This window comes from Orcinus orca, chromosome 3 (assembly GCF_937001465.1).
Source record: "Orcinus orca chromosome 3, mOrcOrc1.1, whole genome shotgun sequence".
NCBI lineage: Eukaryota > Metazoa > Chordata > Mammalia > Artiodactyla > Delphinidae > Orcinus > Orcinus orca.
The window spans coordinates 74,994,367-75,011,249 of NC_064561.1; the positions used below are offsets into that span (position 1 = coordinate 74,994,367).

The 16,883-nt window shown below is 37.6% G+C and overlaps 1 protein-coding gene across 7 annotated transcripts in view; it reads left to right on the forward strand.

Moving 5' to 3' along the window:
- The window catches only part of ZCCHC10 (zinc finger CCHC-type containing 10), a 48,838-nt gene extending 40,717 nt beyond the window's left edge, over positions 1 to 8,121 (forward strand). For all 7 annotated transcript variants that reach the window (XM_049707270.1, XM_049707268.1, XM_049707272.1 and 4 more), the window contains one exon: positions 223 to 8,121. In XM_049707270.1, the coding sequence (XP_049563227.1) occupies positions 223 to 493 (271 nt within the window). In that variant the 3' untranslated portion in view covers positions 494 to 8,121. The remainder of the gene's footprint in view (positions 1 to 222) is intronic.
- Positions 8,122 to 16,883: the final 8,762 nt, after the last annotated feature.

Genomic DNA, 16,883 nt, shown 5'->3' on the forward strand with positions numbered 1-16,883 from the left:
TCCATCCAAGAGAGTTAAATTGCTGTAGTAAAAGACCTTGTGGTTGAGGGGAGAGGGTGGGCACGGTGGGGTTATTACAGTTAGGGAATCCTCAAAACATCAGATCTAGAGATAACATGCTAGCAAAGCTTCAGTGTATATATATATACATAATACTCAAGTGAAATTGCTTTTAAACATTCTATTAAATGTCAGCTTCTCATGCATATAATTGTCTAATAGGTCTAAGAGTGTAACTAGTTCCAGTAGCAATAGCAGTGACAGTTCAGCCAGTGATTCTTCGTCAGAGAGTGAAGAGACCTCTACCTCATCCTCCTCAGAGGACAGTGACTCTGATGAAAGCTCCTCCAGTTCATCATCTTCAGCCTCCTCCACAAGCTCTTCCTCGTCCTCCGATTCAGACTCAGATTCCAGCTCTTCCAGTAGCAGCAGCAGCAGCAGCACAAATAGTGGCTCTGAGGATGAACCACCAAAGAAGAAGAAAAAGAAATAGAATTGTTCCATCCATGTTGGACTGATGGACTAAAAACATTAATGCGATTCTCAGAAGGGAATTTAGAATGTGTTAAGACCAAATAGGTTAACTGATCAAAATTTTTAGAGTTCAAAAGTTTCTAAATGTTTTACATTGTAGGAGCATAAAGAGTATTAATAATGGATTATATATATAAAGACTTTTTTATTTTAGGGGTGAATCTTTTTTTTTTATCTTTAAAATATATCTCTAAAATTAATCAAAGCTGAAATCTAGTAAATCTTTTTTTTTTTTTTGGCGATACGCAGGCCTCACTGCTGTGGCCTCTCCCGTTGCAGAGCACAGGCTCCGGACGCGCAGGCTCAGCGGCCATGGCTCACGGGCCCAGCCGCTCTGCGGCATGTGGGATCCTCCCGGACCGGGGCACGAACCCGTGTCCCCTGCATCGGCAGGCGGACTCTCAACCACTGTGCCACCAGGGAGGCCCCTCTAGTAAATCTTTTTGTGATGAAACCTATCTTTTCTCCCTGTGAAATAAATGCCATACTTTGTTACATGTTAGTGCTATGTATCAGACACGTTTTCAGGATAATGCATCAGAATATCTATCTGGCGGTGAATTTCTAATGCTTTTGGCTGTATGTTACTATGTAAGATTTAATACCTCTATAAGCTTAGAGTTTTCCTACTGTTAATACATGTGCTCTATTTTTATGTTTATGTTCAGAAAGTTCTTCTGACTTCTTCTTCTAAGTGAAAAGTTCAAGGAATCTATTAATAAATTTATACCTTTTTGATGGTACAAGTTTTAAGTTACTGTGTTGTATCATTCATTTTCTTCTGGTTCTTAGAGTTACCCTTTTATGACAAAAATTATTCTAGAGGAACTTAAAAAGGAACAAAATTCTGAAACTACATAGGACTCTAATCTTGGTGCCTTTTGATAAATTCATTGTATCAGAAAAGAAAACAGTCATTTAAAAAGCTAACTTAGGGCTTCCCTGGTGGCGCAGTGGTTGAGAGTCCTCCTGCCGATGCAGGGGACACGGGTTCGTGCTCCGGTCCGGGAAGATCCCACATGCCGCGGAGCGGCTGGGCCCGTGAGCCATGGCCGCTGAGCCTGCGCGTCCAGAGCCTGTGCTCCGCAATGGGAGAGGCCACAACAGTGAGAGGCCCGCATACGGGAAAAAAAAAAGCTAACTTAAGTAAAAGTGATATAAATACCTTTGTGTGTTGATATGCTATAAAAGGTACCATTCAAAGGGGAAAAAAAATGGTAGGAGGAAGAGAGGTAATTTTTACAGAAAATTAGAGTGATGTTGGTTGCCTTTTACTAAAATATTAAGTTTTCATAAAGATTGCCTTTTACCATTTTGCAATTGTGGTATGACAGTTCATATGGTAACTGGTCGTATATGACAGTCTACTGCATAAATATGAATGACTTGGATTAATCTGGTGTGTTGACATAGCATATACACAGTTGACATCTAGCATGAAAGTTTAAAAAGAAATACTGCACAGTATTTCTTAAAAGTACCAGGCCATGGTGAAATTATTTGGTTTAACATCACATTATTTTGTGATGTCTTTTAAACTTTTTGGAAAGAGGTATCATTTGTAGAAAAATCTTGATTTGGGTTAAATATAGGTTTTTTAAAACTACAGATGTTGTCTTTTTATATTTTTATGAAAAAGCAGTAGAAAATTACTTTTGAAGAAAATGGACTTCTATTTAAATGTTTAAGTATATGTATGTTGTGAGCTTAAAGAGCTGTAATTACCTGTTTTACAGAACCGTTGCTTTCAATGATTGTAAATAAACTCTCAAAACATCATTTTAAGGCTCCATACAGAATGTGTCAATTGACAGGCAAATTTAATAAATTACTAACGAAATACAGTTTACAATGTAATCTCTGTAAGGGCAATTTTAGCAGTTAAACTTGGAAGGGAAACAAATGTGTACATAGGTTACATCACTTGCAGTTAAATAAAGCTCAGTTTGTGCTGACGAGCTTAATAAGCTGCTTTTATCTCTTTGCTGTTTTACTTAATGCCACTTCTTATCTATTTACATGGTAAGAGCATTTAAATTCTAATTATTTTTACTATTACAGATGTTAAAAGGTATACCTGGGAAAGTACAGAGGACAGGAACTTTATTCTAGTCACACAGTTTACTCAAAAAAGCAGAATCAATGGCAAAGTGGAGAGTAACTTCCAAAGAGTTTCTCTCCATCCTGCCTAAAAGCAGAACTCTGGATGTTGAATCCCTGGCAAATGTAATAAATGTATTATTTCTCAACCACAACCACAAACATATCAAAAGGAGACATAATTAGATGATAGGTTTCACTCCACAAACATTTGTTAGTATGACTATATAATATAGTAAATTTGTCTTGGGATCAAAAGATGGCATTAGGCCAAGTTAGCACTGGAAATGGAAAAAAATACAGAGAAGGTGTACTTTATAGTCATGGTTTTATTTACTTTTTTTTTTTTTTTAATTGCGGTATGCAGGCCTCTCACTGTTGGGGCCTCTCCCGTTACAGAGCACAGGCTCCGGACGCGCAGGCTCAGCGGCCATGGCTCACGGGCCCAGCCGCTCCGCGGCATGTGGGATCTTCCCGGACCGGAGCACGCACCCGTGTCCCCTGCATCGGCAGGCAGATTCTCAACCACTGCACCACCAGGGAAGCCCCGCTATTTACTTTTTTAACTTGCTATTTTGAACTGACTGTAGATTTACAGAAAATTTGTAAAAATATTACAATTTCCGTGTATACCTCACCTAGCTTCCCCTAATGTTAGCATCTTATATAACCATAGTACAATGATCAGAACCAAGAAATTAATATTTGATAAACTACTGTTAATTAAATCAAAAGCCTTACTCATATTTCATCAGCTTTCCCAGTAATGTTCTATTTCTGTTCCATTATATTACCCAGAAAGTACATTTAGTTACTTCTAAGTCTGCGGCTGAGTTCCTTAGTCTTTCCTTGTCTTTCATGCCCTTGTCACTTTTGAAGAGTATTGATCAGTTATTTTGTCTAATGTCCCTCAATTTGGGTTTGCCTAGTGTTTTCTCATGACTGAACTCATGTTATGCTTTTTGGAAGAATATCACAGAAATGAAGAATTCCCAATGTCAATAAGTCATTTATTATTGGTGATGTTGACCTTGATTACTTGGTGAAGGTGGTTTCATCAGGTTTCTCCATTGCAAAGTTACTGTCTTTCCCCTTTTAGTTGATAGATATCTTGGAGGAGATACTTTGAGACTTTGCAAATTGTCCTTACAGTCAGCCACTACTTTTAGTGGATCTTGTCTAGAACAATTATTACTGTGATGTTTTGCAAATGGTGATTTTCCATTTCCCTCTTTACTTCTACACTAATTGGAATTATACTCTAAGGAAGAGCTGCCTCTTCTCCCCCATTCATTTAATCAATGGTACTGTGGACTCCTGGATGTTTATTTTGTTCTGTGGGTTAAAATTCAATAATAGTGTTCCTTTGTTGCTCAAATTCTTACACCTTTGGCTATTAGAAGAGTTCCTTCACGTAGGCTCCTTCATTCTTTCAACAAATCCTCATCTTTTTGTTAGGACTTCCTTACTTTGTGGGACCACAAGATGTTCCGGGTTCATCTTGTGGACTCCTTGCCCCATCTTTGGAAGCAACCACTTCTCCAAGGGGCCTGCCCTGGTTTTTAATTGGAGAATGGTGTTTAGAATCCATGATCTGGGTGCTGTCTTAGTAGGTTTCTTATACATTTTGTATAATAGTGTTCTAAGGTAGGTAGTTAAGACATGGAGACCTGCCATTAGCAGGAAGAAATTAGTTAATTCAACATTTCTCAGGTTAGCTTTTTTTACTTTCACAGGACTCTTCCTCAGCAGCAAAGCTCTTTGACAACAGCTGGAAGAGACAAAGTCTTTAATTAAAAATTGCCATTAGAGACTTCCCTGGTGGTCCAGTGGTTAAGACTCCGTGGTTCCAATGCAGAGGACGGAGGACGAGGTTTCGATCCCTGGTCGGGGAAACTAAAATCCCACATTCTGCGTCGTGCAGTCAAAAAAAAAAAAAATTTTGTCATTACTTCCTCCCATCCCCCACTCTATAGTATATCTAAATTGAGACATAGGCCAAATATATATCCATATTCAGACCTTGGGTTATAGTGCCTTAATTGAAAGAAATTGGCCCAAAGTAATATTTCAAATTGTATTTTTATATACTGTCCTGTGGGTTTATACATCCTGGGAAAATTGTGCCATAAAAAGATTTAGGTGTGGGGACTTTCCTGGTGGCACAGTGGTTAAGAATCCGCATGCCAGTGCAGGGAACATTGGTTTGATCCCTGGTCTGGGAAGATTCCCACATGCCACGGAGCAACTAAGCCCGTGCACCACAACTTCTGAGCCCGCACTCTAGAGCCCGCGAGCCACAACTACTGAGCCCACTTGCCACAACTACTGAAGCCCACGCATCTAGAGCCCGTGCTCCGCAACAAGAGAAGCCACTTCAATGAGAAGCCCGCGCACCGCAACGAAGAGTAGCCCCCACTCTCCGCAAGTGGGAAAAGCCTGCGCGCAGCAGCGAAAACCCAAGGCAGCCATAAATAAATAAATAAAAAGATGTAGGTGTGGTGGTGGTGGTGGTGGTGGTGTGTGTGAAAGAGGGAGAAAGGCAGTGTGAGAGAGGAAGAGAGAAAGGAAAGCCAGTACAATACCTGGGTTGCAGACATTCTCAGATGAATTTTAGGAGAGGTTACAGATGGAAGTTGAGGACCTGGAAATTGCCAATGTCCTTGAAAAGTCTTTTGTGTACCCTCAAAGACACTTGTACCTGCTATTCAAGGTAATCAGTAATAAACACAAACAGTATAACTCCTATTTGGAAGGTACTGTACCACGATGTATAAATAACACTTCAACAGTGATTTCCTTGGAGTTCACTATCCGTTGGGGAGACACACACAAAATCATTGAGAGCAACGGAAAGAAGACTTTCATTGAAACATAGCAAATTGAACCCATGTTTATTACACACCTAACTAAAATGGTAGAAAAGAAACAAAGAGCATAAACCCATAAGGCAAAGAGAAAAGTAGAGGAGATGAAACATGAGAAATTGCAACTCTTTTGGAAGCTGGAAAGTTGATAGAATCCTGAATGCCAACTTAAACAACAAAACAAGGCCAAATTGTTGGTCTACAGTGACAGAAAGTCAACAGTAAGCAAACCAATTTATGCCACAGAACTTTGCAAAGGCTCCAAACTTGATGGTACAATACACTCATCAGCCAAGGTGCAGGGAGTGCTCGAAGACAGAAAGAGTGGTGCTAAGTTTATGTAAGAAACTGTGCCCCTGTGTACTCCTCTCCTGTTTGTGCTGTTTCAGTGGGTTTATTTTTATTATTATTATTTTTTATTACTTGAATGTGACATACTGTGAGTTAGCAGTAGTATACACCTGGGTTCAACCTGCTATAATTAATGAATACTATGTTAATTTAAAATTAAATAAGACATAGTACAAGTTGCCATATGCTACAAGCCACTTGGGTTATAGATAATAAATGCTATTAAACCTCGTTGATAAATCCCCAGCACTGGATCTTACTCTCCCCAAAATTCTGGACAAAATCAAGAATGAAAAACCATGGAACTATTGGGTAACATTTTTACATGGACATTGTGGTATACACTTGATAAAACAATTCCCTTCCTTAAGCAGTCCTGAGGGTACTCTGAAAAGATTGGTTCTGTACTAGGCAAATCCATAGGATCACTAAACATATAAGCCAATACAACTAGATACTTGCACAAAGAAAATCATCCCTAACTAGTTAGCTGCCTTGAGGGGAATCAGTGTGTATGTGGACAAAGGAGAAAACACTCATTCACATAAAATTTAACAGCTAGTATTAAGTACCTGTGTTTGTCCTCTGAGGATTCATAGGCTATTAAACACTTATAGACATGTCTTAAGTGGTGCAAACTTAAGTCACTAGAGAGCTTAGAGTAGAAAATTGCAGGGAGAGTTCGGTAAAGCCTTTCAAGGGAGGTGTATTTGGCTGAGAAAGAGTTGTTGAGCCCATGCAAATATATATATGTGTGTGATTAATACTCAGATATATAAAATATAGTTAATTGATCAGCTTGTAATCAACATTTAAATGTCCAAGAAAAGTTGATTTTTTCACATTTTACTAGATTTATTGGTTTAATATCTTTAACATTATGATAAAAGAATGAGAGATATTATTTCACTTTTTCAGAAGAATAATGAGGGTCACTCCTGGGGACGTTGGTCCTCAGAGCCTTGATACAGCTACTCATCCCCATCACTCTCTGCAAGGCCAGAGGGAACACATCCCCTTACAGTAGAGTCTCTGTTGTATGATTTTTGTGTTCTTGTTTGTAATTTATGCAAGCCTAACACAATTATACTAACTTAACACATTAAAGATGAGAGTGGAAAGGAGGTGACATATGAGAGATATTGAGAAGGTAGAAATGACAGAATTTAGCGATCAGTTGATTTTGGTGGTAAGAGAGGTATACCTAGGAAGGTTTCAAGATCTGTTGTCTGGATGACTGTATAATAAAAGTATTCATTTCAGTATAATTATAACAATAATAGCAACTACTACCTTGGCAAATATAAACTGACGCTAGCAATGGGAGAAACGTCAAACTATTTTTAACATAATGGAATATTACAGTTTGTGAAAATTTTCAGATACCACTTGGGTATCTGAAAATGTGTCTATAGAGTTTGATAGTGAACAAGTTGCTAATAGTTATCATATTTGGGTGGTAAGATTATAAATTACACTTTTTATTTCCTTACTTTCCAATTTTATTTTCTTTCTTTCCTTCTTCCTTTCCTTCTTTCTTCCTTTCCTTCTTTCTTCCTTCCTTCCTTCCTTCCTTCCTTCCTTCCTTCCTTCCTTCCTTCCTCCCTTCCTTCCTTCCTCCCTTCCTTTCTTTCCTTCTTTCTTTCTTTCCTTCTCTCTCTCTCTTTTTTTCTTTCTTGTGTGGCTTGCAGGTCCCCAAAGAGGGATTGAACCTCGGCCACGGCAGTGAGTGCCGAGGCCTAACCACTGGGCCGCCAGGAAATTCTCTTCAATTTTCTTTTTAAAACTTAATGAGATGCACTTGACCTACAATAATCCGCACATGTTTAAAGTGTATAATTTGATGGATTTTGACATATGTATACACTCATGAAATCATCACCACAAGCGAGATAATTAAACCTTGCCCCACAAAGTGTCCATGTGCCCTTTTGGAATCCTTCCCACCCATTCCTCTTTGCTTACCCTATCCCCCACCAATCCCCAGACAACCACAAATATAGTTTATTTAACTATGGAATAGTTTGCATTTTTTGAATTTATATAAATAGAATTATATAGTATGTACATTTTCGGTCTGCCTTCTTTCAGCATAATTATTTTGGGAATCATTCTTGTTCTTATGGCTGTCAACAGTTCATTCCTTTTTATTGATAGTAGTATTCCACTGTATGGATATACCAGATTCGTTTATCCATTCATGTATTGATGGACATTTAGACTGTTTCTAGTTTTTGGCTATTACAAATAAAGCTGCTATGAACATTCATGTATAAGTCTTTGTGTGGATATATGCTTTCATTTCTCTCGGGGAAAGTCCTAGCGGGGAATTATTAAATATACTATGAACCCTATAAACCAATAAAATAACAAAAGGAAGCACTATAGCTAATAACCCAACAAAGGAAATAAATGGAATTCAAAAAAAAAAAAAGTAAAAGAGGAAAAGAAAACAAACTCAAATGGGACAAATAGACAATAAATATCAACATGACAGATTTAAACCTAATCATGTCTGTAATCGCATTATATATAAATGATCTAAGCACTCCAATTAAAAGTTAGGGATTATCGGATTGGATAAAAGAGCAAGACACGCTGCCAACCAGAAATGCACCTTAAATATAAACACACACAGAGGTATACTAACACTAATAAAAGGAAAACTAGAGAGACTATATTAATATCAGACCAGTAGATTTCAGAAGAAAGAATATTACCAGGGCCAAAGAAAGTCACTGTGTATGACAATGTGGTCAATTCATCAGGAGGACATAATGATCCTAAACATTTATACATAATAACAGATTTTTAAAATATGTGAAGTAAAACTGATGGAAATAATAAAATGAGAAATAGACAAATCCACAAGTATAGTCAAAGATTTCAATACCGATACTCAGTAACTGGCAGAACAAGTAGACAGAAAATCACTAAGGGTATAGAAGACTTGAACAATTCAACCAACCAATTTGACATAATTAGCATTTATAGAACACTCCATCCAACAATAGCAGAATACACATTCTTTTGAAAGTGCATCCAGAATATTTACTAAGGTAAGCCCATATTCCAGATTGTAAAACAAGTCTCAATAAAGCTAAAAGGATTCAAGTCAACTGAAAGAATTTTTTTGAATATTTATTTATTTGGCTGTGTCAGGTCTTAGTTGCAGCACACGGCATCTTTGCTGTGGCATGCAGGATCTTTCGTTGCGGCATGAGGGCTCTCCAGTTGCTGCTCTCTAGAGCTCTTGAGCTTGCTTGCCCTACGGCATGTGGGATCCTAGTTTCCTCACCAGAGATTGAACCTGCGTTCCCTGCATTGGAAGGCGGACACTTAACCCCTGGACCACCAGGGAGGTCCCTGAAAGAAATTTTTTAAATTAACTTTTATTGGGGTATAGTTGATTTACAATGTTGTGTTAGTTTCTGCTGTACAGCAAAGTGAGTCAGAGTTATGAGTTTTATTCAAGGTCTTACTGAGGACTATAGCCCAGCAGACAGCTACTCAGTAGCTCTGAGTAAACTGCTCCGAAGAGGTGGGAGAGAAGCCAGTTTATATGTGATATTTTTGGCACTCAAGTATACATCTTGGTAAAAGATAGATATCTCATGATGTCTATATGATTTTAGTGCTTTCCTATGTGTGGGAAGATGCAAGAATCTGAGTTCATTAAAATTCTTCCTGAGATATACATCTAAGGGGCCTCCTTGTCAAAAGTGCAGAGCATCCTGATATCGTCATTTCCTCTGTCTGAAGCACGGACTGCACTGTCTATGAGTGTCTGCAGCAGGTTAATCCCTATAGAATTGGGTGGTGAGCAAAAATGCTCTTTTGTTTTTCTTTGTTTACAGTACAGACAAGGTTTATCTGACCACAGTGGAATTAAACTAGAAACCAATATCAGAAACATCTCTAGATAATTCCCCAATATATGGAAACTGAATAACAACACTTCTATATAACTCACGGATCAAAAATGAACTCATTCATACTTCCCTGGTGGCACAGTGGTTAAGAATCCGCCTGCCAATGCAGGGGACATGGGTTCGATCCCTGATCCGGGAAGATCCCACATGCTGCCTAGCAGCTAAGCCCGTGCGCCACAGCTACTAAGCCTGCACTCTAGAGCCCACAAGCCAGGACTACTGAGCCCTCGTGCCGCAACTACTGAAGCCCAAGTGCCTAGAGCCCGTGCTCTGCCACAAGAGAAGCCACTGCAATGAGAAGCCTGCGTACCACAAAAAGAAGCCCGCGCACCGCAATTAAGCCCATGCACCGCAATGAAGAGCAGCCCCCGCTCACCGCAACTAGAGAAAGCCCGTGTGCAGCAACGAAGACCCAATGCAACCAAAAATAAATAATAAATTAATTTAAAAAAATGAACTCATAAACTCAAAAGGAATATTACATATATATATATATATATATATATATATATATATATATATATATATATATATATATAGGCCACTCCGCCCAGCTTGTGGGATACTAGTTCCCTGACCAGGGATTGAACCTGGGACCTCAGCAGTGAAAGCACAGAGTCTTAACCATTGGACAACCAGGGAAGTCCCCCAAATACTTTTTTTTTTCCCAAAAATACTTTTAACTAACCAAAGATGAAAGCAGAACATTTGTGGGATGCTTCTGATGCATACTTAGGGAAAACTAATAGCACTAAATATTAGAGAAAAAGAAAGTTCTCAAAACAACGACTTCAGCTTGCACCTTAAGAAACTAGAAAAAGAAGAGCGAATAAATCCCAAAACAAACAGAAGAAAGGAAATAATAAAGATCAAGAGCAGAGATCAATGAAATAGAAAACAAACCATAGAGAAAGTCAATGAATCTAAAAGGTAGTTCTATGGGAATTCCCTGGCAGTCCAGTGGTAAGGACTCCTCGCTCTCACTGCCGAGGGCCTGGGTTTGATCCCTAGTCAGGGAAATAAGATCTCACAAGCCCCTCGGTGTGGCCAATAAATAAATAAAATGAGATAAAATAAAATAACATAAAAGGTAGTTCTAAGAGAAGATTAATAAAATCAATAAATCTCTAGCCAGACAGCTCAGAACAAAAAGAGAGAAGAGGCAAATTACCAATATCAGAGATAGAGAGATGCTATCACTACAGATTCCACATATATTAAAAAGACACTAAGGGAATAGTAAGACAACTTTACTCATTTAATAAATTAGGTAAGGGCTTCCCTGGTGGCACAGTGGTTGAGAGTCCACCTGCCGATGCAGGGGACACAGGTTCGTGCCCCAGTCCGGGAAGATCCCACATGCCACGGAGCATGTGAGCCATGGCCGTTGAGCCTGTGCTCCACAACGGGAGAGGCCACAACAGAGTGAGAGGCCCACATACCCCAAAATAAATAAATAAATAATAAAATAAATTAGGTAAAATGGAAAAATTCCTTGAAACCCGAACTAACAAGTTTCACTCAAGAATAAACAGATGAACTAAATACTTGTATATTTATAAAGGAATTGAATTTTTAGTTAAAAAATTTCCCACAAAGAGAACTCGCATTTTCAAAAATGTGATTTCGTACTTTTATAAACATTTAAATTTATACATGAAATAGAAAATATTGTCTAATTTTTCCTTTGGAATTCTTCTTTGACCCATGGGTTATATAGAGTATATTATTCAGTTTCCATATATTAGGGGATTTTCCAGAGATGTTTCTGTTATTGATTTCTAGTTTAATTCCACTGTGGTCAGATATAATACCTGGAAATATCTTGTATGACTTGAATTCTTTTACCTTTATTGAGACTTGTTTTACAATCTGGAATATGGACTACATTAGTAAATACACTTTAGTAAATGTTCTGAGTGCCCTATGAAAAGAATGTATATTCTGCTATTGTTGGGTGGAGTCTTCTATAAGTGTTACTGTACACAGGTTATGCATGTGGATAAGGACTGGAAATGAAATTGAACCAATATAAAAAAAATGTAGACTTTACTGTTCATTAGTGAGTTTTTTTTCCTGTGTAAATTGCTTGAAATCATATGAAGGAAAACTATGGTTTGGATTGGTATAACTACCCTCCTAGATGGTTCCCAAAGATCCTATTTCCTGTTGTTTATGGCCTTGTATAGTCCCTTCCCACACTGAATAAAGGCTAACCAAAAAAAAAAAAAAAAAAAGAATAAGGGCTAAACTCTGTGACCAGTAGAACAGTACAAAAGTGACAGTGTGTGACTTCAGAGGCTAGGTCATAAAAGGCATTGCAGTTTCTGCCTTGTCTCTTGAAACATTCACTCTAGGACGAACCAGCCTCTGTGGTATGAGGATACTCAAGCAACCTTGTAGAAAGACCCGTATGGAGAGGAACTGAGTCCTCCAAGCAACAACCAGCAACAACCTGCCAGTCACATCCAGGAGCCACCTGGGAAGGAGGTCCTCCATCCGGAGTTAAGTCTTCATATGACTACAGCCTCTTAAGAGACCCAAGCCAGAACTGTCTAGCAAAGCCACACCTGAATTCCTGACCCACAGAAATTGTGAGAGATAATAATTGGTTATTGTTGTGTTAAGCCACTAAGTTTTGAGCAATTTGTTATGCAATAATTTTAAAAACCTAATGCTCATATATTTTAAAGTAAACATTTATTCAAAGACCACATTCAAGCTTCCGCTCATCTCCTTTGAGAAGTTTTTCCTAGACAACCTAGCTGAAATAACCCCTGAACTCATTCTATCCCTTTGCTCTGCTTTTTGTTCTTTACATTTATACCCAGAAATTTAGAGTTGTGTGTGTGTGTGTGTGTGTGTGTGTGTTTGTGTGTGTGTCTTTCTTCTCCACTAAAATGGAAGCCCCATGAGAACAAGGACTATTTGTTCACTACTGCCCCTAAGACCGAGAGTGCTTAGAACGCTACCTGGTGTATCATAGGCACTCTACCAATAATTGTTGAAAGAATGAATAAATTAATAATAACAAAATCATTAATATTCTCATTTGCCTTAATAGTATACTTGGATTTTATTTTGGGGATGCAGATATGTATAGAGACTATAAGCAATGTGTGAATTTGTACTAACTACTTTTCTTAATGTTTGAATTAGGATCATTTTTACAGCAACATTTTTTGTTGATCCCCTTTTCTTAACAAGGCATTGTGGTAGGCAGCCTCTAAAATGGCTCCCAATGACTTTTGAGTCCTGGTATTCATGTCCTTGTACAGTCCCCTCTCACACTGGATAGGGCTGACTTGTGCAACCAATAGAATATTGCAGAAATGAATGGGACTTCTGATCATAAAAGACATTGGAAATTTTAAATGGAATATCTCATTCCAACTGAATTTCTTCAAACAATTTAAAAAATGAAAAAGAGGCTTTAACCCAAGTTTCTGAGTGACTCATTATGCAAGCAAGGAAAGTCATTGACTGATGGCAGGTTCATTACATCATGTTTGATTGTAGCAGCCAAAGAAATATATCCACAGAAAATAAACTTAAGATTATTAGCCTTTCTGTGAGAACAGTTACTCAGAGCTGAAGACATTGAGAGCAACATCAATAGTCAATTAAGACACAAGCTAAGTCATATCGACTGGTTTTCCTTGACTCTTTAATGTTTTTGTAATAGCTTCTTGAGATGTAATGAACATGCCATACAATTCACCCATTGAAACTATACAATTCAGAGCTGTACAACCAACAACAGAATCAATTTTTGAACATTTTTATCACCCTCAAAAGAGACCTTGTACCCATTAGCAGTCATTACCCATTTCGCCCCCAGGCACCCAGCCGTAGGTAAGCACTAATCTGTTTCGGTCTCTGTAGATTTGCCTATTATGAACATTTCATATAAATGGAAGCATACTGTGTATTGTCCTTTGTGCTGACTTCTCCCAGTCAGCATAAAGTTTTCAAGGTTCATCTATAGTGTAGCATATATCAGTATTTCATTTCTTTTTATTGCCAAATAATATTCTATTGTATGGACATGCCACATTGTTTATCCATTCATTAGTTGGACATTGATGTTGTTTTCCATCTTTTGGCTATTATGAATAATATTGCCATGGACATTCATGTGCAAGTTTTTTGAGGACTTTTAAAAATTCTCTTGGGTGTATTCTTAAAACTCTGGGTTATATGGTAACTTTATGCTTAACCTTTTGAGGAAAGCCAAAACAAAACAAAACAAAACCTCTGTGCATTTTTCAAAAACTGGGTATTTGTCTTTTGTCTTTTCACTTTGTTGATGTTGTCCTTTGAAGCACAAAACTTTTAAATTTTGTTGAAGTCCGGTTTATGTTTTTCTTTTGTTGCTTGTACTTTTGGTGTCATATCTAATCTAATAAACCATTGAAGATTTATGCCTATGTTTTCTTTTAAGAGTTTTATAGTTTTAGCTTTTACAATTAGGGCTTGGATTCATTTTGAGCTGATTTTTGTATGTTGTGAAGTAGGAGTCCAATGTCATTCTTTTGTATACGGGTATCCAGTTGTCCCAGCACAAGTTGTTGAAAAGACTATTGTTTGCCAATTGAATTGTCTTAGAATCCTTGTTGAAAATCAACTGGCCATAAATATGAGGACTTATGTCTAGACTTTCAATCCTATTCCATTCATATATATGTACTTGACTCTTGATGAGTACACAGAAGTTACTGATACCAGTCAGTTGCTTATTCAAGAAATCAATGTTGAGTTTGAAGAATTACCACTAAGAGTAGTCTGTGTGGGACAACTACACATGAGAATATTTTCAAAGAAGTTGAGGAAACCCTAATTCAGTATAACCTGCCGTTGAGCTGAATAAGATGTGTTATAATTGATGGTGGTACCAATATGTGTGGAGGAGAAAAAGCTTAGTTGGACAGATTTACAAAGCTTTTGAAAATGTAAGGTGTTTAAAGCCTGTTGCAAATACTTGAATTTATCATGTGTCATCAGACCAACATTATCAACAGTGAATTTCATTTGTTCTTCTGGACTTAACCACCACGTGTCCCAGGAATTTTTTTAGAAATAAACCTGAATATTCTGACTTGCTGTACCACACAGCAGTTTGATGGCTTAGTAATGGTAAAGTATTATTGTGATTATTTGAGCTCTGGACTGAGATAGAAATTTTTTAAATTGTGGTAGAATACATATAAAATAAAATTTAACATCTTAACCGATTTTTAATGTACAGTTCAGTGGTATTAAGTACATGCACATTATTGTGCAACCATCACCACTATCCATCTCCAAAACTTGTTTCATCTTGCAAAACTGAAACTCTATACCCATTAAACAATAATTCCGCATTTCCTCCACCCCAGCCCCTGACAACTGTATTCTCCTATCTGTCTCTATGAATTTAACTACTCTTGGTATCTCTTATAAGTGGAATCATACAGTGTTTGTCTTTTTGTGACTGGCTTATTTCACCTAGCATAATATCCTCAAGGTTCATTCATGTTGTAGCATGTGCAAATTTCTCTTCCTTTTTAAGGTTGAATAATATTTTGTTAATGAATATACCACATTTTGCTTATCCATTCAACCATCAATGGACACTTGGGTTGCTTCCACCTTTTGGCTATTGGGAATAATGTTGTCAGATGGAAGTTTTTGTGAATAAGTGCCCTCAACGACTGTTGAACACTAAATGGCTTGGAAATTAACTTTTACTGAAGACTCAATAAAGCTTATTAACAAGTTCAACCTAAGTTACAAGGCAAACTGTTTATATGTGAAATCTTACTGCAGACACGTCATTTCAGCAACAACTTTTTTTGAATCACAATATCAAGTTGTTTTGTATACTTCCTGTGCTGTTCAAAGTTATAAGTAAAATGTCTATTACCATACAGATTTGCAGCATATATTTTTTCTAAGCTTGAACTACAGTGCCCATGGAGGTTTCTGGACTTTGTGGCAGTGAAAGCATGGAGTCCTAACCACTGGACCACCAGGGAATTCCCAGCAATGAATATTCTTAACTAATATCACATGCCAGTGTATTGATATCAGTATTTGGCAGTACCTATCTGTGTGAAAAGATGTTTTCAAAATTAAATACATAAAACTTTACAACAGATAAACATTAACAGAAGAATATCTGAAATCACACTTGATGATAGGAAATATTAACTTTGAATCCCAAGTAAGTGAAATGTTATCCCCGCTCCCTGCCGAAAAAGAAAAATTATTATTCTCATTAGTAGACTTGAATTGCAAAGCTTAATTACTACATTTTGAATTTCATGAAAAATTGACAGAAAAAAATTTTAACCTATTATGTAGCTACACGAAATCCTTGATTTTTGCCACTTGGCCTGTAAAGCCTAAAATATTTACTATCTGGCCTTTGCAGAAAAAGAATACTACTCAGCAATAAGGAGGGATAAATTACTGAGACATGCAACAACGATAGATGGATCTCAAAGGCATTATGCTAAGTGAATGATCCCAGAAAGAAAGAGAGAGAAAAGAGCTAAAGATCAAGTCTTGAGACACCTCTATTCAGAAGTCAGGGAAAGGGAAAGGATCTCCTGCAAATGAGACTGAAAAGCAGCAGCCAGGAGGGAAACTTGGAGAGTGTGGCCTCTCAAAAACCAGGAGAAGGAAGTGTCTCAAACAAGAAAAAATGGTTAACTGTGTTAAACACTAGTAAGGTAAAGACAAAGATTCAACTTTTGGATTTGACAGTGTGGGAACTGATGGTGATCTTGGAGTTTCAGTGGCATGCTGGTAGCGGAAAAGATAGAGAGGAAAAGGTTAAAAAAATTAAATAATGCATCTGAAAATGTTTAGCTTTGTGCCCGGCACATAGTATGTACAGTAATTATCATTGAAGCAGACATGGATGTTGCCCGCCCATGTCCCTCACCTCTACCATTTCAGGAATATCAGTGTAACTCTGAATTATGCAGATGTTCCTGATTTTATTTGCCTGAAAAACGTCTCTGGCTGCTGTAGTTTGCTCTACTTACATGTAACAGGCCGAAGTTGCTAGAAAGCCCTCAACAGTGATCAACAGGAGTAGTTATATAAATAC